Below are 26,698 nucleotides of genomic sequence, written 5' to 3' on the forward strand. Positions count from 1 at the left end.
CCTTAATGAAAGGCTCTGTCATTTACAGAATGGAGATTTTCTCCCAAGGAATCCATGGACCGACATATTGTATGATTTATCTTTAAGAGAAATGATGAGGCTTCCTCAGTAGTCTTAAGGGCAGCAGTAGCATCTACCTGCTTTGCCTGAGCTGTTTTTTTAGACTATGGAATGTCTTACTGTAGCTCCTCAATAAAGCATGAGGATAAAATAATAGAGAACATTTCTAAGAAAGTTTGCACTAACAGCATCTTCCATTTTGGTTGTGCATGTGGATGCCCTTTGGCTTCTTGTCCAGTTCTGTAGTATGTAGTGTAGTTTCTCAAAGGAATATGTTTCAGATAGACTCATAGACTCATAGGTCAGAAGGGACCAATCTGATCATCTAGTCTGACCTCCTGCACAAGGCAGGCCACAGAACCCCACCCACCCATCCAATTTTATAACAACCCCTATCCCAGGACCGAGTTATTGAAATCTTCAAAATTGGTTTGAAGACCTCAAGCTGCAGAGAAACCACCAGCAAGCGACCCGTGCCCCACGCTGCAGGAGAAGGCGAAAAACCTCCAGGGCCCCTGCCAATCCGCCCTGGAGGAAAATTCCTTCCCGACCCCAAATATAGCGATCAGCTAAACCCTGAGCATGTGGGCAAGAGTCACCAGCCAGCACCCAAGAAGGAATTCTCTGCAGTAACTCAGTTCCCATTCCATCCAACATCTCCCCGCAGACCATTGAGCAGACCTATCTGGCGGTAATCCAAGATCAATTACCCAAATTAACAATCCTATCATAACATCCCCTCCATATACTTATCAAGCTTTGTCTTAAAGCCAGGAAAGTCTTTTGCCCCCACTACTTCCCTCGGAAGGCTGTTCCAGAACTTCACTCCCCTAATGGTTAGAAACCAGATTGTGGGAAGCTAATAGCCAGGCAAAGTAGCTCCTGACTATATGCAAGAAGATTATTTAGGAAACCTGTGGACAAGTAATGTCAAAATATTTGGGGAAAAAAACAAAAAAGACTACAGGTCTTGCTATAAAACAGACAGACATTTTGTTATGGCAGGGGTCGGCAACCTCTGGCACGCGGCTCGCCAGGGTAAGCATCCTGGTGGGCTGGGCCAGTTTGTTTATCTGCCGTGTCGGCAGGTTTGGCCGATCACGGCTCCCACTGGCCGCGGTTTTCATCCCAGGCCAATGTGGGCTGCGGGAAGCGCCGAGGGATGTACTGGCTGCAGCTTCCTGCTGCCCCCTTGACCTGGGACGGCGAACTGCAGCCAGTGAGAGCCGCGGTCTGCCAAACCTGCTGACACGGCAGATAAACAAACTGGCCCAGCCCGCCAGGGTGCTTACCCTGGCGAGTCGCATGCCAGAGGTTGCTGACCCCTGTGTTATGGCATAGTACACAAATAGATCTCTGTACAAGATGGAGATGCAACAAGTTCAAAGGTAATGGATACCAAGGTGACTCAGCTGCTTATTTCAACACATGCAAATCAGAAGAACAGAGAAAGTTCCTCCAACAGAGAATTGTTAATGTCTATATTCTATTCTAATTATGATCCTCAAAGTATTGAAAAACAACAGCACAATCTGGAACTTGAAACTCCTGATCAGGCATCTGGAGAAATTAAAGTTGAGCATGAAGACTCTAAAAGTCATCTTCAAACAGAATATCTTAGAGATTTTTAAAAAATAATTATTGACTGTGAACGTGAAAAAAAATCTGACTGCATCTCTCTGTGTTCCCAATAGTCTATGCCAAAGTTCTCATAGTTAGAGTGGCAGCTTTCAGACAAAGGGGCATCTTTATTTATTTTCTCTCTTGAATTATCTTGTAATGGAGCATCATCCAGGCAAAAAGCCAAGGATGATATTCTTGTGACACTCAAAATCATAGAAGAATGTGGATTCCTCATAAATTGGGATAAGTGAAAACTCCATCCAGGAAATCTCTGACTTGAAGGCACTAATAATACAAATAAAACATAAAGTCAGCAATCGATAAAATCACAGTCCATGGCGCCATTTAGTCAAACAGTAATATCCCCTGCTGGTTATCCTGACCTAGGGCAAATCTCACATGAGGTATTTCCTTTTTTTCCCACCTTCCTACAAAAACATCTCTAAACCCATATATAAAGTTAGGTTTCCTCAGATATCTCCCAGCCTACTCCAGCAAGGGAAAGGTTTGTGGTGATCTGATAGCTGAATCTTGGCAAGCAAAAGTAGCAATGATGGCCTTCAGAAGGAATTGGAAAACATTCTGCCTCCCACAAGGATTAAGATGTATGACCATAGCATAATATCAACCTTTGGAAACAGAAAGTGATGTTCAGGGGGTTTCCCCTATCAGTAAGAACAGACATGATCTTGCCCTGGCAGGCAAAGAGAGTTTTTAAATGTAACATTAGTGCTTGATGGCAAAAGTGTGAGAGAAATAGTAATTTTTTTCACATTTGGTAGGATAGTGGTCGAAAGGTGGCCAAAATTAGGATATAGGTCCTGGATTCAGATTGTACTTATGTCTATGTAAGGGTGCGTGGCAAACCCTCTTTGTCAATCTCCGAGGGAGGCCATGCTTCCTCATAGTCACACCCTTTTTGCAGCACTCACTCAGAGGAAAATTTGTGTCTTTAAAGCTAAGGCCACCTGAGCTGGCCAAGCAGCATCGACTCTGGGTGCTCAAGCCCTTTGGCAGGGTGGGGCACCACCAAGTGAGGGGCTCTGGCCTGCAGTCAGGGTAGAGCAGCAACAGTCAGGCATCCTGACTTTGGCAGACTTCAGACAAATGCAGGCCATGTGGTCTACAGTGTGGAGGCTGCTGCCCGAAGGTTGGGGTAGCAGGCGATGAGGGGCCCGGGTCCCAGCCCAAGGCCATAACAGTGGTGAAGTGGTCCACCACTAGGTCAGTGGGTCTTTTCCCACAACACGCTGACCTAGTATCAGGCCAAAGCCCAACCAGACTGTCATCTGTTTCTCATGGGCTACTTCCTACCTTCCCCTTGATGTGTACCTCCATTCTATGGGTGTCCTCCATCTCCCTGCAGTAGGTGGCGAGCAGCATTCCCAGAAGCTCCTCTTCATCTTGGTAGACCCGCAGCTCTGGAAAATCTTTGTTATGGCCAGGGTCTTCCTCAGGCTCCAGCAGGAAGCGGAATGCACATATCTGTCTCCCTCAGTGGCTCCAGCCCAACTGAGCTGCAGGACCTGTCTTTTATACTTCCGCTTCTTGTCCCACCTCTCAGCTTCCAGCAGGGCAGGAGTGACCTTCCTGGCTCTGCAACCCAAGGGGCGGGTTGTGGTCCCTCCTTGTCAATCTCTGAGGGAGGCCATGTCTCCTTGTCATAGTCTACCATGTATAAAAGATTGAGTACCTATTGACAAACTTTAATGCAATGATCCTGCAATAGGCAAACCCATTCTCCCTCACAGAAACCTACTGACTTCAGTCTATCACAATCAAAGAGAAGTGATGACATACTCTGGATGACAGCAGGGTTGTTGAAACAGGTATATAAACAAGAGAGAATCCTTCAGAGAGCCACCATGTCACCAACGCCACATAGCAGTCAGACATGTCCTTTAAAAATATCTGCCATCCCCAAACTTTTAAGATGGTGTATCTCAGTTTACAAAGCAAAAGGCTTCTCTTCTGGCTATCACTGTAAAGACTGTGTATTAAGCTAATTGATAGTTTATGAAAAATAGTTAATGTGGTAATATAAAGCTAACCACTGGTGCTTGATTGTGTGCCAGTCAGAGACAGCAATGTTTGTTTATTTTAAAAAAAATATTAGTTCAGGAAGGATCAAGAGTATGATCATGTTTTCATTACCTTTGTCTGTCCTCCCTCATTCTTTTCTTTTATTTCTCATAGTCACTTGTTGCCTCTTCACTCTAACTAAACTGTAAATTCTTTGGAGCAGGGACTGGCTTTTACTATTTGTTTGTATGGTGTCCAGCACAATGGGGCCTTGATCTTGACTGGGCTCCTAAAGACTACCACAATAGATATGAACAGAACATAAAAGATCATTTGAATTTTATGAATTATTGGTAAATAATTATACAAATTCAAGTAAATTTCTGAACTAGAGCAATCCCATCTCATTGGAATAATGTTGATAAAATCCCATTGTATGATCTACGGACCTGCCTTTGACAAAGAATAGGAAAATGTGTTCATCTGAAAATGTCCTTTCTAACAGATCCACAGATCTGTCCTATTAATTACTGCAGTCATATTTCTCTTCTTTTCCAGGAAACAGCTCTTGGGCTTTACAACAAGGAGTCACTATATTCACAGTTTAAATGCTAATAGTTTATCAGTTTAGGCCAATTGTTTAAGCAAGTAAACCACCAGCAAGTCTTCTGCTGGGGATTTCCTTAGTGTGAGGAATTCCTCAGCAAGCATAGAGCTGGCATAGCTGGCTCTTATATCTTCCTCCCTCCAGCTCTGGCTCAGGGAGTATTTTGGTGGTGGGATTGGGGAGAGCCAGCATGTGCTGTGCTCTGTCTATCCGCAATTGGCATTTGGTCCCTTGGTCAGCAAATTAAAGCAGATTCTAGCCCCTCTCAGGGTTGGTACAGGGGCAGAGAACTAGGGATCCAAAATTGGTTGCTGGTTTTCTACTTCTTTTTTCCCTTTCTTGAGCTGTCCTGTGTGAAAGAGGGGATATATCCTTTTCTAAACACTTCTCTAGGCTCATACAGAACCACTTGACCTCTTATCCTGCTCACTTGGGGCTCCCAAACCCTGGTAGGGAAGCAGGTACCATGGAGCAGCCAGAAAGACTCTCTCTTCCCTTTCCTCTGGTGCAGCAGGTGGCCAGCTATCAGAGCTGTTCCTGGGGCTACATGAGAAACTGATCCCCTTGCCCCCACTGCAGAGTGGGAGGATTGATTTAAGCTCTTCAACTGACAAATTACACAAGATATGTTTCAGGGAACACATTATCAATTCACAGTCAACTATAAATGTTCTTAGCAATGTCATCACCCTCAAGGGAGCACAGTTTAGAGTCTCAGGGGCCACAAGTGGTGCCAGGACCACATGTTTTAGCCCCCTCAGGTTTAGATAGTATTTTTCTACTGAGGAAGTGTTCACATTGGTGGGCTTTGGGAAAGTGGAGCCTATCTCTGTCTGTGACTCACAGATCTGATTTGCCTCCAGAACAGCAAGGCAGAGGCCAAAGACCCATTGTTGGGATCTGTGGACCAGCCCGCTGTGAGGAAGGAAAATTTTCAGGTAACAAGTACATTTTCTTATTTTTGCACTGCCTCTAAAAATATGTAAGACTGACACTAACTCTTTCATACATTTCAAAGCATATTTTAATGTACTGTATGTAATAATCCTCTCAGCCCTGCATTATTTTTTAAATGTTTATGGACTAACACAGCAGTGATGAACTAGGACTAAATATACTGGGCCACCACCTTTTAATTGCCTTTCTAATATTTTATACCATATCAATGTTAGAAATATCCTTCCCTTACCCTGTTTCCTTGAAAACTAGAGGGAAACTCTGTATAAGGGTAATAATCCTCAAGTATTGATAGTTGTAATATCAGAAGAAAAGCCCACAAGAGTTAAGAGGTTTAAAAAAATGGGAATCCATTTTGTTTCAACTGTCAATCATCGTTCTAATCTAAGCAAATTGCTTTGCCTAACTGAAAGAAGCCTTTAAACAGACAAGCCAATATAAATATGCAGATTGCAAACAGCTCTGTTTAATAAATGCAAGCATGTGCAGAGAATTATTTGTTTACCTCTGCTTATTTATGTCAAAAGCAATTGTAATTAAACAGGAATCCAACCTCAGAAGTAGTACTTTAGTTGATTGTTCTCATCAGAAGTGTCATATAACCCTAATGTTTAGGGCATGTCACAGAAGCCATTATTTTTTGTCTCTAATAGATGCCTACTGATAAATAGTTCTTTCAGGTGACAACATTTTTGAGTAAAGGTAACTGCCTCCCTCAAATTAAAAGCGAGACACAATTTCATATTAATTCTAGAAGGTTCATATTAATTAAGGTTTCATATTAATTCTAGAAGGTTTTCTGATCAGAAAAGAGAGAGTTACTAATATCTCTTTTTGGAAAATATATACAATTAAGTGTACAGCCATTTATACCTATGTGTACATAAATATAGGCATTCAATAGAACACAATAACTTTTATGTACTATTTTAATATTTTGACTAAAATATTAAAATAGTACATAAAAGTTATTGCATTCTATTGGTCTAAAGTAAATGCTGATTTTTCACTTTGCATAATTTTGTATGCAACTAGACTGAAAATATGTGTGATTTCAAGAGTCCTGTAGTTATTTCATTTTTGAGTTCTATATGTAACTATTTTCAGTAACGAATATACAAAATCCAGGGTCAAATGACAGGGTCAGCTTCCAGGAAAGTCAGTGTGAACTTTGTGCATGCACCCAAAGACAAATCTTTCCCCACTTAATATGTAATGAAGCTCAAAAAACACATTCTTGTTGTTCACTTCGTAATGCAGTAGAAAGGGGAACATTTCACGAGCAAGAGGTGGACTGTAATAGCATTATCATGCGTTAAGAACAGGTAGATATAAACTTTTGGGCCGAGTCCTGTAAACCCTTTCTCATTTGAATAGCCCTGCTCACAAGAGCAGTATCATTGACTTAGCTGGACTGTGCATACCATTAAGGATTTGTAGGATTTGATTTTTTTTACCTTTAGCATTTATAAAGGTGAACAAGGTAAAACATGTGTGGCAGTATCCAGAGAAAATAGGAAACAGGTGAAATTTTGGCTCAATGGCAAAACTTTCATTGATTTTGGTGGAACCAGGTTTTCTCTCCAGCTATCCAGGAGATCAGCTGTTATTTGAAAGAAGAAGAAAAAGAATAAAGCATATTAATATGTAAGACTGATGAGCATATGCTAGTATCCACCAAGACTGTAAAAACATATATTAACAAAATTATTGACATCTTAATTCACTGCCCATAAATGGTAGAAAAGTAAGTGTTCTTCCTTTACTTATCTAATATGTAAATGTAATATGTAGTGTTACAAAATCTATTTATCTATTTTGTAGTCCTGCTATATGCCTATATGGTGATGCATAGCTACACATGCTAAATGCCACGAGAATGAGATTTTAGGCAAAGAATGCATGTGAGCTATCATTTACCGAGTCAGCCAATATAAGGCATAATGGGCCAAATCCTGTTTGCCTCATTCAAGTGTGGTTTTGGGTACTGTGGTTTTGTTTTGTTTGATTTTATATAATTTCTTATATGTAAGTGAAGTCAGCATACATACATAAACACACAAACATGAACATACACTATTACATTATGTACAATAATTGGACACAAACTGTAGTGACCTGGAGATTATAAACATAGCATATAAGATGTTTCTTGGCAATTTTTTTTTTATGTTTGGTCTTTTATTTTTAAAGTAATTTAAAATAGACATCTAAGAGCCAAGTGAAACCATATTTGTGAAGTTAGGTTAGCTACACTGAATCATTGTTAGAAGCAAAAAAATTTAATTATATTAAATTCACCTTGAGATAAAAAAGAAGACACTTAAGAATTAATGAGTCAAATTATAATTTCCCATTTTTTAGCCATATGAAAGAAGTCAGCAATATGAACCCACTAATTAGTTATCATTGTAGTGCAGTGTATTTGTGATGTAAAGAGAACTATGGCACTGTTTTTATTTTATTCTCTTTTATGAAGACTGTGAGGAAAGAGTAAGGAATTAGAGAAAGAACCACAGAAGTTCATCTTTCATTTTAAGGTTAGCTCAAATGACCATTTTTTGCATTGGCTTTTGCTGTAGCTTAAAACAGTATATCAGATGTAGCATATTTTTGCTCAAATATATATCTTATATTGTACAGTCTGCATTTTGCCATCATGACTTTATCCTGGGCTATTTTAGCTCTCTTTCTGATACAGATTTCCAATCTAGGTGACTATCATTTGCCAGGTAGCTTGTTTCCTTTTCTTTCTATGGTTGATAATTTAGCAGGTTATTTTAGGATTTGTTCTCCCTAAAGTGCATACAGCACTTCTGATTGTTTACTCTTAAAGCTCCAGAGATTGAGGAAAGTCTCCAGGCTGCTGCTGTTTATTGTACACACTTGGACTGTTAAGGGTTTATTTTCAACAGGAGGTAGACGAGTAGAGATAAAGTCCAATGGTGCATATCCCCCTTCCAGTGCATCTTGCTGTACAATTCTGCATATGACCTATTTTATATATTTATTTTTACCTTTAAATTGATTCTGTTTTCTCATAAATACTAATTTGGCCCTTGGTGGTGATAGTTCACTTTGTGTTTATAATTTCTGCTGCTAGTACAAAAGTGGCTGTTCGATTTTCTTCACTGTCTGCTAGCAGCAGCAGTCAAAATTACAGGCTAATGGTGAGGTGAGCAGCTTATAATGTATGATAATCAATAGTCCAAATCTTCTTCCTATGATGTGACATAAAAGAGTGAAGTAAAAAGCTACAGATTTTCAGCAATGTAATGCAAAAACTCATGCACTGCTGGTGGTTTTCCCTTCAAGGTCAACTTGTATTTTTTTCCTCACAAAACTGTTCTCTCCTTTTTTTGCTTCATATTTAATTCAGTCAGTGCTAAGATGTCCAGGGAACAGAAATGGAAGGTTAGTCAATACTGCAAATATGAATGCAAGTATAAAAACAGCTTTAGCCAATTCAGGAAACTAGAGGGGAAAGATAAATATGATATATAAAGATAAGTATTCATTTTATTTAAAGGGATCGCCAAGTCTAATGGAGCATAGATTTTTCTTTGTGTACTTTATTGATGAGGGACAAATAGTGTGTAATAGTTACACATATATGTATGTAAACACTTATATGTATGCACACACATGTATTCATAAAGGTTGACAATTTCAAAGCTGACTAGGGATCTTAGCCACAGAACTCATGTTGAAGCCCACTAGTCAGCTTTGAAAATCTCAGCCACATGGTTTTTTTCTGTACGTTACAGATAAAGCCCTGTATGGATACAAAATTTGTAGGGATTTAGATATAAAATTTGGATCCGCATCCATTCCCAATCAGCAAAAATAGTTCACGTCTGCGGATGCGAATATCTGCAGATATAAAATGGATATCCGTGAATTTGCAAGATATCCTAATTACAGACAGAGCGTTCAGTGAGACCTATAGTTAACAGAATGCACAGCAAGACCTATAGTTAACATTTCATAAGTGTTCCATTTTGTTTTCAGTCTTATTATATATTTGGTCTTTTATCTTTGAATGGATTGTTCTCAGTCCAAGGACTACTGTTTTAAAAAAAAAAAAGTACAACTGGTTCAGCCATTTTTGAAAATGGGAGGCAATGAGAAAAAAATACAACTTCCATATATGAAAGTTATCAATTCCCATTCTCAAAAATGGCTGAAACATTATTATTTTTTTTAAAGTAATCCTTAGACAGAACAGAACAGCCAGATTTCAGCCCAAGAGTTAAAAGACCAAAAAAATTATAAAACTGAAAATATTGTTTAGATTGGAACACTTACGGAATGTTAACTATAGATAAGGGTGTGAGGTTGTCATGGAGATCACAGAAGTCATGGATTCCGTGACTTCTCCAGTGGCTGGTGCGGCTGACCTCAGGGCTGCCCAAGCAGCTGAGGCTGCCCTGAGGCTAGCCTCACTGACTGCTGCTGGGGAAGTCTAGGGCCTCCACGCCTTCCAGCAACAGCAAGAGTTTGAGTGCAGGGCTGGAATTTGGGGTGTAGTATGAGATGAGGGCTCTGGGCAATGCTTACCTGTGCTCTCCCAGGGTCGGGATGTGGGCGCATTGGCGCCCACGGACACCGCGTTGGGGACCACTGATCTAACAAGTTCAAATCTCTACCAGATAGGACAGAGTAAGAACTTGAAGCAAGGTTTCCCACAGCCCAGATTTTTCTTTGACTTTAAACAAAACATTTAATTCAACCCAAAATGATTTTTTATTTTGTTTTCAGGATTTTTTGTTTCACCCAGAAAACCAAATAGCTTTTGTTTCAACTTGAAACATGTTTGTTTGTTTGTTTGTTTTTTCAGTTCGGCCAGCAAACCAAAAATATTGCTTATTCACACGTCACTCTATCTGTTACTGCTCTAACCCTGACTGGCATCATTTGGAGAGGCATATGCCATTGTTTGGGATGAAAAATAAAAGAATATTCTCTAGCACAGTGGTTCTCAGACTTTAACAACCCGAGACCCCCATTTTAATTTAATTTTTTTTGCAGATTCCATGACCCCTGCTCATCTCAGGCCTAGCCCCCCATTCCACCCCTTCTCCCAAAGCCTCACCCCTGCTCCACCTTTTCCCATTCCCACTCCACCCCTGCCTCTCTTCTTCACCACCTCCTAGCGCACCCCATCCCTGCTTCTCCCCCTCCTTCCTGGAGCCTCCTGTATGCCGCTGAACAGCTGTTCCCCACCATGCAGGAGGCACTGGGAGGGTGGTGGGGGAGGAGTTGATCAGCTGAGGCAGTGGCCCTGGACATGATTCCGCCTCCTCCCCCGAGCGCACCCCGTCCCCGCTCCCCCACCTCCTTCCCAGCACCTTGTACACGCCGCTGAACAGCCATTCCAAGGCGTACAGGAGGCACTGGGAGGGAGGAGTCAAATTGAGAGAGGGAAGAGGAAGAGTTGATCAGTGAGGCTGGTGGCCCCAGACATAATTCCGCCTCCTCCCCCAGCGTGCCCCATCTCTGCTCCTTCCCAGCACCTCCTGCATGCCGTTGAACAGCTGGGAGGGAGAAGAATTGAGGGAGGGAGAGGGACGAGTTGATCAGTGGGGCTGGTGGACCCTCTGGAGGACCCTTGCTGAGCCCCATGGGTCCGCGGACCCCAGTTTGAGAAACCATGCTCTAGCAGGTGATGGACGTTTTATGTTGTTTGGTTTGTTTCGGGATTTTTTCTCTTTTTTTGGCCAGCCATTTATTTTTCATTTGGTTCTTTTGAAGCTGCTAAGGGAGTTGAAATTTTCAAGCAGTACTGATAGAGATTGACTAACTGGTGAAATGCAGGTGTAAGAGGAATATAATTTATCTGTGTGGCTCTGCATTTTTGTCACTAAGCAATTGTCACCACATATGGGCACTAGTGCCAACTCATTAGTACAGGATAAAAATAGGCATCACAAACTTCAACCCCAGTCTTTAAGCTCTTGCCAGCACTTTCTTGGTGTGCTCTCTTCATTTTCTTCTTATACTCCCCGCTTTTAGCCATCTTTACTTTACGCCATTCCCCATACACTAAGAAGAGTGTCCAACTTCTTGTTCTTCAGAGATCCTCTACTATTTTTTTCCATAAATCCTTCCTGCTATGTTCTGTTCGTCAATAGTTTCTCCACACTCTTTTCCCCCTATAGCAGTTTACTCTGTCTCATGTTTGTTTCTTTTGTCAGTCTTAGATTTTAAGCTCTTTGGGGTCAAGAACATGTGTAGAGCACTGCATGAATTCGCAGTACTCTGTAAATGATTATTAATAATATATCTAGGTTAACTCTCTCACCATAAATTAAATTACTTTACTATAAAGTGATTTAGCACAGCTTTAATTAAACTTAGCTCAAGCTTCAGTCATATGTGTGATTTTTTTTGAAGTGAAAATGATTAATGCTGTTTTATAGTATTCGATTCTGCTAGATGCCTCTCTGTGTTTTTATCTGTGCGTGGATTTGTGTAGTTTGTGTGTATATATTTAATACATAGAGATGTATGTTCTAAGATTATTAAATAGTTATTGTCTGATCCTGATAGGTGCAGTTCACCTGCAATACACTTTGACATTAAGTCAGTAAGAGTTACAGGTGCTCAACATTTTTCAGGATCAAGACCTTTTGTGTGTGTGTGTGTATACGTATGTGTGCGCACGCATACATATATCAGGATCTCAATCTTTTTAGTACAGCTGGAATTCCAGGTCTGAACATTTATATAGCTAACAAATTCTTTAAAAAACCATAATGATTTGGAGGCCTGTCTGCTACTTTAGTGGGTGGAAATTCTTAGCAGCTGAGGAACAGTGTACAGAAAACCCGGGACTCAAGACATCTGATATTTACTCTCTCAGTATTAGCTGGAGAGTACTGAGAATATGGGCAGTAGTTCCCCTTACAATCAAGACTCCCTTAATAAGGGATTCAAAGGGTATTTCTGAAATTTTCTAGCCTCCTGATATAGAGCTGGAGTCATTCACAAAGTGGAGTTCGGGGGTGAAGAACTACAGTCCAAAAATAATTGGTTTGGCTCAAGATGACCAGCCAAAATACATTTTTTTAAGCAGAATGGGATACGTTCTCCAGAGGATTTAGGGCAGTGGTTTTCAACCTGTTTTTCATGCAGCCCACAATGTGTTACCTGGGCCGCAAGTTGAGAACCACAATGCTCTCCCTCCCCCTCAACCCCCCCCACACACACACAAACCCAGTGCCTCCCACCTAGAGACCTCTCCACAGAGTGAGGCCAGGAGCAGAGCAAAGGCCCCAGATCTCACCGTGTGGGTCCAGTGGCGTTTAGCACACACGTGGCCTGTAGCTGTGTGCCAATTTTGGACTGCATGCGGGCCGCAGCTTGGGAGCCTGATTTAGGGTCTAAGTCTGACATTTCGTTACCATTGAGATACTCAAAACCACTGCTCACCTGCCGCCCACCTCTGTAGGTGCCTGAATTTCCATCATTACAGTCCCCTAGGGCACCTACATTTCTGCCAGGGAGCATGCACACAGCTGTCCCATTCTAGACACCTGTTTCATGCCGAAGCCCCAGCAGAATGCTCAGACTACGTGTTCCCCTGCTTATCCTGCCTGTGGAATACAATCCAGTAGGCATTCTCAGAGAACACCTAAATCCACACAAAACAGCTGCTGGTGGTGCCCCTTAACTTTTAGCCCACTGGTTAGAACACTCAGCTGGGATGTGGTAGATCCAATTCAATTCTTCATTCTGCATTGTATGGAGAAGGAATCTCAACATAGTTCTTCCATCTCCCAATAGAGTGCCCTAGCCATTGCGTTAGGGTGTAGTCTGAGGTAGGCTTCTCTCAGTCTGTCCTGTTGGATCTGTGCTGCTTGGTTTAATTAACTAGGCATTTGAGAACAGGGATCGGTCTCCTATCTCCTAGGTGAGTGCCGTAACCACTGGACTATAGAGTCATTCAACAGGTGAGACTGAAGGAAACCTGCCCCAGAATAAGTCATAGCCCAATGGTTAAAGTAATCTCCTGAGATGGGGAAGGCCCAAGTTCCTTATTTGCATCAGGCAGTGGGGAAAACTGAATGTGGGTCTCTCACATCCTGGTTAAGTGCTCTAACCAGTGGGCTGAAAGATATAAGGGGACCACAATCAGCACCTATTTCTCTTTTACCTATGCACTGTACAGGAAGCCTAGGTGCCTAACTTGAGGCTGTGGATTCCTCTGAGCAGTAAGGTGCCTAAAAGTTAGGTGTGGTAACCGTTAGTCCCTCCATTAATCTAGCTCAAAGTTCTTATGTATGCCTTTGAATTGAATTGTAGGACCAGAAATTTCCACATTTAGTCTTTAAAAATGCAGTGAACAAAAATGCTTTATTTAGCTATATTCCATTATCTCTTTGATAAAATAGAAATATAAAAATCCTAACTGAAAAGCATTATCAATTCAAATAGTGTGTCAAGGCTTATCATTCTTCCAAATTGTATGTATTGAACAAATCCATTTTCACCTGCATTCACCAAAACAAAAAAGGAGGAAACTGATTACATGATCCATTCTCATGTCTAATAAAATAGCAGTATGCATTTTTGACAAGCTTATACTGAACCATACAGATGGAAAATTCCAGTTCTCTATTCTCATCAGGAAGAGCTGGCTTTTTAAGAAAATCTTTTTATTTCATGACTGTCACCCAGCATAGAAATTACAAATAAAATGGAGGTGACAAAAATGAAAACTCAGCTAGCTGATTTCTATGAAGTGTTTGTACTTCCAGAGAGCCAGTCATTGTTCAGTTATTTGATTTGAAAAATTAATCCTGATAATGCCTTTTGAGTTCCTTAAGTACTGTTCACTATTTTTTCTAGGATGAGTTCTACAGAACAAAGACTGAAAGATTTCTACAGCAGATTAGTTTACAGATGAAGCTCAATTCTACTGAGAATGATTCTCTAATGACCCCTTTTTATTTCCTTTGGGTTATGTGAATGCTTTAATAGTGAGAGAAATAGAGTTAAGTAAATATATTGTCTCAACCAGTTAGTTTATGCAGTCCTCCTGAAATGTTTTAATTATTCCTTTTTTTCCATAATTAAGAAATCAGAGGTCAGACAAGCCAAACTGAGAGCTGATCGTAGCCTCTGTATTAGTTTAAAGGAAACCCTAATAACGTGAGTTATTGTTTTTCTCATTTGCTTTACAGAACAAGAAGAGTGTGTTAATTGCACAGATGAATGCAGAGTACTCGGTCATTCTGACAGGTGTTGGATGCCACAGTTCCCTACAACCAATCAGGCTGAAAATGCAGATTATCGCACAAATCTCTTTGTACCCACAGTTGAAGCTAACGTTGAGACTGAGACTTACGAAACTGTGAATCCCACCGGGAAAAAGACTTTTTGTACATTTGGGAAAGACAAGCGAGAGCACACTATTCTCATTGCCAATGTTAAACCTTATTTAAAAGCCAAACGTGCCCTGAGTCCTCTTCTTCAGGAGGTTCCCTCAGCATCGAGCAGCCCAACCAAGACATGCATTGAGCCTTGCACCTCAACAAAAGGACCACTGGATGGTTGTGAAGTGAAATCAGGAGCCTTGGCTGAACCAAGCAGCCAGTACTTGTCAACTGACAGTCAGTATCTATCACCTAGTAAACAGTCAAGAGACATTCCATTCATTGCATCAGATCAGATGGCTAGGGTCTTTGCAGATGTACATTCCCGAGTGAGCCGAGACTCAAGTGAGATGGACTCTGTTCTGGAGCAGTTAGACCACTCAAATCGGGATCTAGGGAGAGAGTCAGTGGACGCAGAGGAAGTTGTGAGAGAAATTGACAAGCTTTTACAGGACTGTCGTGGAAATGACCCTGTAGCTGTGAGGAAGTGAAAAAAAAGTGTAGGCTGGCACTTACTTGCCTCTTCTGCTTATTTGGAGAAAAATAAAAGATCGCCCCTGGTTATAACAATTTTACAGGGATGAAGGAAGACCAATGCTGCTTTAAGGCTTTTAGTGAACGTCTGAAGTGCCCACAAGTATGTTCTTTTCACTGCTCTTTCTTTTTCACATAAAATACTGTTTCATTTTGACCAAACTTTCATTAGGACAGTGTGAAGTACATTAAGAACCAAGAGAAAGAAGGAAAGACAGTGCCATTTTGACAATCTGATAGGAAGGTATGAGAAATGAGGACTAGAACTATGTCTGATATTTTAAGACTGTCCTCAATAGTTGATGCTGACTTTACTGTTTACCTATAAACCCCATGAAAAGCAGGGTTGAATCATTCTGATCTGTGGTGGATTTCCAGCAGTCACCACAGACTTCTACTGAAAGTCCTAAAAAAGATTTTGTAGTAGTCCAAGCTACACCAAACATTAACATTCATTTGTGGTAAACATTTCTGTATAAAGTTATCTGCCACAAAAAAATGAAACAAAAACACAAACAAAAATCATTCCAGATCATTATTCAACAAAACATATCCTAGTCGTTAGTAACACAACTCATATCATATTAAAGTTAAATGTAAAATGTTATAGTCCATTTTGTCCTGCACACACATAAGCTAATTCACTTGATAAAAAGAAAAAAAAAGGTTTTAATGCCTATTTAGCATTTTAGTGTCCGACAAAAATATAAATAGTTAGCACTAAGTTAGAAACAAACCTGAGGTATAATATGAGTTCGCAAAAATTGTTACCTTTGAACGGTAATACATGAAACAAAATAACATTATTAACACTTTTTTATTAATTTGTGGACACTAAAATAGCTCAGGAAAGTGAAAATGTCTTAGACATCTACACAAATTACATGACCATTTAAATGTGCAAATGTAAGAAGATTCAATGTGTTTACATCAAATGACATATTTTTATTGATTTATTGCAGATTCAGTGCATATGAGCCAAATTGTTGAGTGTATAAGAGCTATATTGTGTATTTTATTAAATTAATATATAGTTGTGTTGCAAAAATATTTGGGCTTATATTGTAAATGGCAAGTGTTGCCTCAGTAGCTGTCGAACTCTATGAGTTTTGTTTTCTCCTGCTTCCTTTTCCCCATGGAGTGTGGGAAGCAGTGCCTCAGAGCAAAGTCTCTTGTTTAATGTATGGTCTACAAAGTACTTCAGTACATAATCTGTTCAGAATGTGTTTGAGTGAGCTGATGGAGCTAACTGAACGGCCTACAAATACAACTATCAGTCATGGTTATGTGCAAGTCCTTCTATTGCAAACCCATGTTTAATAACAAAAATTACACTTGAACCAACACCTGAAACCTCCTTGTTTTTTTCCAAGCACATATGCAGATAGTCTGTTTAAGTAACACATTCTTGGTTGAAATCACAACAGATCCTAATATTTAACGTTTTATGCTACTGTTAAGTTCATAGAGTATAAAAATGTGTCAGAGCCTGTGTGGTACAAACACTGTTTTTTCTGGTTTCTTGGAAAGTGCTATGGTTTACAAAGGTTCAGGGTGTGGGCTGCTTATTTTTTATTTGTTTTTTTAACTATTATTTTAAATTGCTTTGTTATCATCTTGTTGGAATAATTTGCAAGAGAATCTCTCTCTCTCTCCCACACACACCCTCATTCCTGTATTTAATTTCAACCCTTTTTAACAGTGTTTGGCAAACTTCAAAATTGCTTCTAGATGAAAGTTGAAAAAAATACACATTTAAATAATTACTTAAAATGAAACTAGCACAAGCACAAGAAGCAGCAGAGGAAAAGTTTAGACTAACATTTTCCTTTGGGTATTTTAAATACTCTCTATGACATAGCACCATGAAACATAGTTACAGAAAACTGTGGATCTGGATTACACTAAATTTAAACTGTCATATCTTTACATGTATTTAAAAGAGTGAATTTAATTCAGGTTGGCCATTTCAGATCCCACAAGGCCATACTTAAATAATATTAATCAGTTCAAGAAACAAAGCTGACCAACACCTGCCTGTGATGTTGTGTATTCCGTGAAAAAGGTGTTCTCATCTAGTCAGTCCTACAATGAATTGTCTTTGGTTCTTGAAAACCAGCCATTCCAAAAGTTTGCTCTCAACTTCCATTGTACTGAAAGACTACTATCATATGTAGTCAAAGGATATTGTACATGTTTTTCAAGCTACTCTCCATATTTTGGACAATTTGTGTATCTAAAATGTGTTGTTATCTGTGTTCTACAGTATTATTTTGCCAGGAGATTCAAAGTTGATTTTGCTTGATAGCTAAAATTCCAGAGAGAATCCCTTTTTATTTTGTCTGTTTTTTATCCTTATTTCCATGGTGCCCATCACTTAAGTTCATGGGCACGAACCTTTTAGTTTAGCTAATGAGATCTATTATTCAGCTAAAGCTAAGTCAGTATGTAAATGTAGTCAAGTGACGGAGGCTTCTGTATTTTGTAAACAATTTTAAAACTCAGAAACCAATAGTACAATTCATTGTATGTGTCTGAAGACATAAAAACACAACATTCTGAGAAAGGGCCGTGCCAGTGTAAAAGAAATTTACCTTAAGGCTCTCTGTCACTAGTTATTTACTAGCTTGAGCTGTTTAACACATTATCTGTATTTAGTAGTGATTATTTATTTACCAGTCTGAGGTAATTTGGAATTCATGACTCACAGCTTTATAGCTGAGTTTAGCAAATCTTGCTTTTATTTAATTTGTCTAGCAACTGCCTTGTGTTGCAGAACTCTGGCATATTGCTTCCAATGAGGGTATTCCGTAATATGATATCTGCTTCATAATTTAGGAGTCACCTGCCACTGCTGTTGATACATCATGATCAACTGATAAAGTTTATGTGGGGGGAGGTTTTGAGGGTTAAGTTAGCATCTTTGTGATTAAGTGAAGGAAATACCACACATGGGAGAAGTAAAATATAACTGTCTATCCCTCAGCCTCCCTGCAAACAACTGGAAACAACCCAGCAATTAAAACTAAAACCCAGGGATTATTTTTTGCATTTTTTGCATGCATAAGGCAGATTTTAAAAGTGACTTTTAATACTAAATGAAAACTTCCACCAAACAGTTGTAAAAATAATTATTGTTACAAGGGGAAATCCATTAAACAACTAATAAAGATGAATGAAATATGAGTGAAGAGGAATGGATGTCTATGCCACTTGTATATTAACCTAAGCAAATAACAGAGTAACATTTCCTGTGATTTCAGAAAATATTGACCAACCAAATCATAAACAACTGAATTCAAAATCAGTTTGAAAATTTACTTTTTTCTAGGCCTGTCCAGCAGAAGAGAACTTCTCTTGAAATGTGATTTGCCATTAGTGCACACAGGAGATTGTCCATTTAGAAATATGACCATAAAAAGGCATGCAGATGCTAGTGATGAAGCTCAATGCTTTATTCAAACTGGCTTTCCAGCTGTTTGTTGCCTAATGGAGTAGAAATGCTGAGGTCAACATGTAGTCTGAAGTCTGGCATATTATACGCCCACTCATTATTGTCTAATTACATTCTTTTGACATCAGGCAGCATTTATCAGTGCATTAATTCCAATGGGAGTTTTGGCTATCAAGATTTGTTGATTTGAAGTGTAATTGAATGAAACCTGATTAAGGTCTTGACTTCTCTGGTCCCATTATTCCACAGGTTGGCAGTTCACATTTATCAACCTTTGTCTCCCCATATGGCTAAGAGCTGCACCAAGTGACTAGTGAACAACACTAAAAAAAACCAAACAAAAGCAGCATACATTGTATGGATTATCTCAACCGCTATTGTTTAATGGCTGTGTTTAATGTGACCTATCTGGAAAATGAGGACTACGAATAAAAAGCAATTACTAATAGTGGTGTTGCCTGCTCTTGCATTCATTAACAGAAAAGAAATGTGTTAAACACTGCATACCACTGGGAGCCTGATGGTAATTACTTTGGAAAAGCAACTTGTGGCAATGCGGCTGTTACAACTTGTTAACAGTTTGCCAAAAAAATGACAGTTCCTGCTTCATTTATTAGAAATGTGTAACCGTTTTCTCTCAACAGGAAAGTGGTGAAGACCTTTCATCAAGCTGAGTAGGGTTATCTTTTAAGCAGCTGATGTGATGAAGCCCTACAGGCTATTATTACAACAGTATAGAGCTTCAGTAATAGGACTTTACTATATTGGTTTACTATACTGAAGTGAACTCACCAGAAGTATTATAAATGAGGGTTTCAGTTCTCAAAGGCTGTCAGCCTTGCAAGAAAGAGCTAATCACTGCTCAAGTGTACATGTGGAAAATAATCCAAAAGATGTAGAGTTTGGAGAGGTGTGGGGGGGTTAATCTTTCTTGATGTCCTTGGTAACAGAGGTAAATAATCTCTATTCATATTCTGCTGTAAGCAACATGACAAGCAATGGGGGGAAAATGTTAATAAGTATTAAATCTGGCTGCTTGAGTTGTTGACAAAATATATGATCCTAACTAGCCTGTAACTTATTCAGTTTTTGCATCAAGATGAATTCACCACATGATATGCCAAAGGGCTTTTTTTAAGTGCTCTAATTTGATGTCTTCTGTGGTTACCCATGTGGCATAACCATTACCCCAGGTTGATATATGTGGAGCTCTGGGGGAGCTTCTTCCACGAATTTTCAACCAACAAGAGAATAGTGTTTGCTTTTGACAGAGCCATATTTAGATCATTCAGGATACTGCAGGTATTAGGGAGATATTTGTAAATACCCAACTTCTAGCTCATGATTATTTTAGCATAGTCTTTTGTCCTTTTCGGTTCTGTATTACCAGAGGCTGATCTTTACAGTCCTACAGGCAAGATGGCTATTCACTCATTCCATATCTTCTATAACTCTATTATGCAGAAACAAAACCATCCTGCATCTAATTGACTGACTACTCTGGACACAGAAAACCCCTATCGTTTTCTTCTCTGCTTTCTGCAGCATATGTTTGTCTTCCCACAGGCTGCATTCCAAAATCCAGCAAGCCCTGTCTATGCAGAATCCTGCCAGAATGTACCTTATGCTCCTGAAGTCCTTGTTTGACATGGGGATGTTTGCTGTCTTGCTGTCACGAACTCTGTGTAATTCAGAGCTTGGCTGGGAACACACTGTATGTAGAACAAAGAGAAATAAACCATCCTAGCTTCCCATTACCCCAGAATACAGTGTCATTGATTTCTCATTTGGAAAGTTTCCAGTCTGTTGCATAAAGATTGTTAGATCCCCACTAGGCCAACCACATATAGCTGCTTCTGGGTGTTCACTCAAGGGACAAATATCCAGTTCTCAACCGTTATATGTCTGAGACAAGAAAGCAGCTGAAAGTATATTTTTTCACTTAGTTATATGTCCCTACAGGCAGAATTTCACTAACAGTAATGGGTAGATGGCGCTATGCAGTACATGTGTAACCTGACTTGTAAAAGGTCAGTTTAGTATCAGTAGTGCACACAGAAATGGATCAGGAAGTTAATGAGCTATCTTTAAGCCTTTTGAGTCACATTTTCCAGGATGCTTGTGGTGTCAGAGGGATACATAGGGAGCACAATATTGCCCTTTGTTCATTGCTTCTGTTTACTAACATGACTCCGCTCACTATATGTTAAATTCAAGATTAAGAGAAATGTTTCCCTTAATGGTTAGGAGACAATATTAGCTTTCTTTCTTAATAGATGCTGGAATCAATCTGTGGAGTCTGTTTTAAAACATGCTTATAGGCATGCCTCTTTTCTACAGGTATTTTAGAGCAGATATGATTGGGTGTTTTTTTTATTCACACAGAAATGTAATATGTCCACAAAGACTTTTCTATTTTCCCTGATAAGGACACGAACCACAGGTAGATCTTACAGCACTGCCTGGTAGTCAACAAATTTGGGCTCTTGCTAACCTGTGGAGAAAGGGAGCAGTCAAGGACCCTCACTATTTAACACGGAGATTATCAGCTAAAGTGCCTCTGTTGTTACTGATGCATCTGATGAAGTGGGTTATATCCCACAAAAGCTTATGGCCAAATAAATGTGTTAGTCTCTAAGGTGCCATAAGGACTCCTCGTTGTTTTTACTGATACAGACTAACACGGCTACCCCTCTGGAATCTGCTGCCACTGTATCACAAGGAGAGAGGCAATCTCTGACTTATCCAAGCTTTCTAGGTTAAAACCAGCAGCATAATTTGCACGTGGAAATGAATTAGAAGCCAGTGCAGATGAATCATGTTTTTAACATGCTTTCAAGAAGAAACATTCCTTAACGAATCCTGTCACATTCTGTGCTAGCTGCAGTTTCTAAAGGCTTATCTACATGTTGCATTAGTCTGCACCAAAAGGGTGTAACTTCTAGGATGCACTAGTATGTTACGTACTAACTGGCCTACATGGACCCAAGTGGAACGCACCCATAGTGCACATTAATGTAATCCTGTTTGAAATGGAACTACATTAGCACACTAGGGAACTTTTATTGCACATCAGCAGGGTACACAGGGGCAAGTTAGTGCATGATGTGCTAACACACTAGAATTTATAACCCTCTTTTGTGGACTAATGAACCATGTAGACAAACCCTAAGTGGTCTTAAGAAATAGTCACGTGTAGAATTCTTTGCAGCAGTCCTGTCTGAAGGTGACAAAGACATGGATCTGCTGATCCAACCAGGCTGAGATCTGCATCCAAAAGAAAACATCACCCCTTTAGCCTCATGTAAAAAGGCCTTTTACCCACTCCTTCTACTAGGGTCCTCAGCAGAGTTGCAAGTAGCCACTATTATTTGTAACAATGGTTTTCAGTGTAAGTTTTCATTTAATATTCATATAGTATAAGGAAACAGTTTCACAGAAGATAACTTCTACATCACATACTCATTTGCTCTCCAGCTGCTCTTTAGCAGCCCCATAATGTTTCTCTTTATAATAAAATTTTACTTAAAAATGTAAAACAAAGGATACACTTAAAATACTTTTATTTCATAAAATAGAAGATTTATGGTCATATCCATTATAAATTTATTCTGGGAGTAAGCTTTTGGGGGCAGAGAACCCTTGTCCATATTTAGGAGCCTAACACACTGTTGGCACTATATAAACAATAAACATTCACAGTGATCCTTGGGTAGAAAAGGTCTCAATACATTTTAAAATGTTTTAAGATCCTAGATTATAAAAAAAAAATAGCACTTCACCAATTTCAAACACTTTTTTTTGCCCTTTTACAGCCAAATCCTACATTCTTTGTTACTGAAAACTGCTACGGGGTCTGATAGGAGCTCCTGATACAGAACAAAAGCAGGATTGTGCTCTTGTCTTAGTTGATAAGACAGCTCTAATAGAAATATTGCTTTAACAAGAAACTATGTATATAGTTCATCCATAACCTTGATTATAACTTTTGAGTGTTTTCTATTAAAAAACGTGGAAATAGTCAAACTATTTGGTGTGCATGTTTAATATATGTCTTTAATATATATTTAATGTATTATAGTTCATAGCTATATAATGAATACTGACACAGTGATAAATTACAATATCTCTGAAGTCTTATTTGAGTTTAAAATGACTTAAATTAATATTTACCATAGGGACTGTTGGGAGTGTAAGGTGGGAAACTGAGTCACAAGTCCACCCAATTTAGGCTTAATCAATTTTTGCCTTTATTTATACAATATCAGACAGAAGTGTTGTCTCTTATAGTGTTTGAACATAAGTTTATTACAGATGATAAACATAAGATGGAATTAGTACAGGGCACCAGTTACCACATTCCCAGGCACAGGGAAGTTCTCCTGTATGTCATGATGATCATCATTGCTTCTGATCCTTCAGACCCATTCCTTCAGTTTGTGGTCCAGATTTTCTCTGATTTGGGCCTTATTCACTTGGATGTTTTTATTCATTTCCACTTTACATATTAATTAACCTTTTTCCAATCAATGTTTAGCATATTATGCATTTGTTTATGTGACCCATACAATATGCATGCATAAGCTTAAATTTACACAACTTTTTCTGTTTATACTATTTCCATGTCATTCTGTTTCTGTGTCACCCTGCTTCTGTGACTTCTTGTCATTACAGGTTTGTGTACATTTTACCTAGAATCCTCCAGCACATCATCATTGTCCTATCAGCAACAACATCATTTTAAGCAAATCAACAAATCTATGTAAAGGGAGAAGAACTGACGAAATCACAATCATGCTAGCAAGACACTGACCTAAGAGTGACCTCATCTAAACTGATTCATTGTCTATTATTAAAAATTATCATGGTATAACTAACAAAGCTCTTAATCTTACTATTTTGCAATTCTTCACTTTTATATTCCAGTATCATAATGCTGTATGTGTGTATTATACATGGGTTTTCAAAGACCTTTTTCACTCAAAGTCCACTTATATTTGTGAATCATTACCCCAAAAAAGTAACACTTGTTAATTTTCCTTGTGTTGCATTTTGAGGGGTGTCAAGTTTTAGGCCTTAAAAATAGACGTTCCCCAAAAGGACTGATTCTTTACTGCCTTACATCTTGTGCAAGCCAAGTGCACAGTGTGTGTAAACCACTACTATTCTGATTTGGTAGCATTTAGCACCCACTTGGTACAAGTTGCTAGGGTGTTGAGAATCAGGCCCCATATCATTTGATAAGGACTCACTATAGTACATCAAGAAAAGAATATGTGTATAGAACAAGAATAGTCCAAATGTGAAATTATTTGAATAACTTGTATTATTATTTTAACAAACTGTTTTATTAGGTGTTTAGAAGGTAGATAAACAACTGATAATACATCTTTATCTTTGGCCACAAGATAGACTTCTGAAAAACATCTAAGCTTTCACTTACTCCAGATTCTGTGCCAGTGGAAAGCATCTTAGACTTTGGCAGAGGGCCTTATGGAACCATGGAGATTGCCATCACCCTGGGCAAAATGCACAGAAGTTGGGGAATACCTCCATGATGCAGTTTGCACCTCCATGCACTATTAGAGGTCTTTCCCTTCACTCCCTCCTCAGGTTCTTGTCATGCAGACAGAAAGCAGAAAACCTGAAGTCCAAAGTGCAGGCAATGTGATGTTTATTGGGGTTAGTTTCCAGCAAGCACATATTCCATAACTCTTATGCCACAAAGCCTTGTTTCCCAGCATCCCATTACCAGCTCTGATGCTGCAGAGAGTTTACCCCATCTCCCCTCTTCCCAGCTCTAACACCAAGAGCCTTTGCCTCTGTTCTCATTCTCCATTCCTCCCTCCCCATTCCCGTCTCCCACCTCCTCCTTAGCAGGCCCCAAATATATCTGTAATGCACACTCTCGGTCCCACCCCTTACAATTTATAGTCATGTTAGATTTTGGAGGGTCATGAGTCTAGAGTCTTTATTCTACCTCTTTTGTATCTGATGGGAGGGGTGAGGACTGAGGTTGTGCTACTGTCAGGGACAGGCATTTCTTTGTGTTTTATACTTGCCCCCCAATCTCTCCTTGCCCCTCCTGACTGGTTTCTTGACCTTGGCTTGAGAGAAGATCCAGGCAGCCTTCCAGTGTATGGTCATATATTAATTACACTCCCACCATACCCTGTAACATGCATCACCATGGATGAATCAAGCCTCTAATATGTTTTGAATGCCTTCTACCTTATTGTGTAATGCTGTCTTACCACCCCCAACTAATGATGTCTTGGTTACAGTTTGTGTGTGTGTGTGTGTGTGTGTGTGTGTGTGTATACACACACACACACGCCATTAGTTTATGGAAGCCTAAAAGGGTTAAAAAAGTAATCTATAGAGATCCCAGAGCAATAAAAGCACAGAGTAATCATATCTCTGAGGTAAAACAAAAAAGAAATGGAAGACACATCACTGTACACTGCTACCACAGATGACTAGCACAGATGATGATTATGAGGACAGCCCTGACTACTACTTCTAATGATAGCAAATGGTGCTGGAACAATTTTTATAGTGCTGAGTGCTGAGAGTCATTGGACCAAACTGTAAACCCTTATATGATGGAAAAGACTTCAAGCCAGGGGCTGCAACACCCTCATCACCCTAGTTTCAGCACCTATGACTACAGCAGCTCCACTTTAGCTAAAAGAGAAGAGGAGAATATAAGATCAAGGAACTTTGCTATAAAGCAAACAAAAGACCTACAATATTATGCTGAAGATTTTATATATCATTTGGTTTCCAGTTGAATCACCTTTCCTAAAAGACCTGTTCCTTGACCCTTAAGCTTAAAAGCAATATCTACCAAACTGGTGAATTTTAAAACCACTAAAAGGCTAAAACTCTTTGGGATGGGTATGTGTGGTGATGGTGGAGGTAGAGTAGGTGGAGGAAGAGAGAAATAGATTGTTTGGAGATGGTGAAAGTGTTAGTTCCTTAACATCTCTGGAGAGGAAGTGAAATGCCAGGGACATGCCATACCATTGCTGTTGGAGGCGAGACAGGAAGGCTGGAGGACATCTGAATTAGGCTCTCATGCTTGAAGAGCTTTGCTGGAGCCTGGCCAAGCTTAATGTGGGATCAGGAATGTAAAGCTGAGACAGCTCTGCTGATAACTAGTGATTCTTTTAGTCCAAGGTGTTGTTCACATCACCTCTTACCTGGATGAAATCCAAGCATTTACAGGCAATGACAAATCTGGGCAGCAAAGAGCCACCAGAGGCTGCAACTAAATCCCGAAACTAACTCACAGCTCCTTCTGAAGTGTTTTACAGCCATCCTCATTCATGTTTCTTTGTTTAATCCATCCTAATTATTTTTAAGGAATACTAGCGAGTACTAAGCTACATTTCTAAGCTTACAGGGTGAACCAAAGAAAGACCAGCCTTTTGGACATGTGCATATTGTTTTGTGCAGCAGACACAGTTTCTGCATACGGCAGTCAGTTAAAATTCACATCGGCTTGTATTTGAAAAACCACCTGTTTTTTTGTTTGCCTGGATTTGGGGAGGTGTTTCAAAAAATAATCTAGGATGACAGGCTTCTTTTGCTAAAGCAGGCACAATTTAACTGCAATATAAATATTAATCATAATCAGTCCACACTGAGGATTTTAGTTGGCATAACATGCACAAATATGCAACAGTTATGTAAAAATGGAAGTTGTTATAAACAGTAATTAATACACTGTATTACCAGCAGACTAAAAGCACTTTGCTCAGCATTCACTGCTTTAAAGACTGCATCAAAGTGGCAGTAAAATGTGCACCAGATTTAGTAAAGCACATCATCAGCCTTAGGGTTGCTGTTCCAGTGGTGACTCGCATTACCATCCACAACATGTGTTGCAAACTTGTTGGATTTTATTTGTGCTGGAATCTTGCTATATAAAAAACAATATAATTGCTGATTTACCACTGCTGTTCAATCTAATTTACTTCTTAATGGTCTATTTGCATAGTAGAATTTGCATTTTATTTCACAAATAATGTTATGACTCCACCTGCCTTACTTCAG

At 39.4% G+C, this 26,698-nt stretch overlaps 1 protein-coding gene across 7 annotated transcripts in view; it reads left to right on the forward strand.

Moving 5' to 3' along the window:
* PCDH17 (protocadherin 17) overlaps positions 1 to 19,085 on the forward strand; it is a 112,733-nt gene extending 93,648 nt beyond the window's left edge. For 3 of the 7 annotated variants that reach the window (XM_030566105.1, XM_030566134.1, XM_030566117.1), the window contains 2 exons: positions 5,176 to 5,250; positions 14,458 to 19,085. In XM_030566105.1, coding sequence (XP_030421965.1) covers positions 5,176 to 5,250; positions 14,458 to 15,140 — 758 coding nt within the window. In that variant the 3' untranslated portion in view covers positions 15,141 to 19,085. The remainder of the gene's footprint in view (positions 1 to 5,175; positions 5,251 to 14,457) is intronic. The other 4 variants (XM_030566125.1, XM_030566141.1, XM_030566157.1 and 1 more) reach the window with 3 other exon arrangements.
* Positions 19,086 to 26,698: the final 7,613 nt, after the last annotated feature.

Source organism: Gopherus evgoodei, chromosome 1 (assembly GCF_007399415.2).
Source record: "Gopherus evgoodei ecotype Sinaloan lineage chromosome 1, rGopEvg1_v1.p, whole genome shotgun sequence".
NCBI classification, from domain to species: domain Eukaryota; kingdom Metazoa; phylum Chordata; order Testudines; family Testudinidae; genus Gopherus; species Gopherus evgoodei.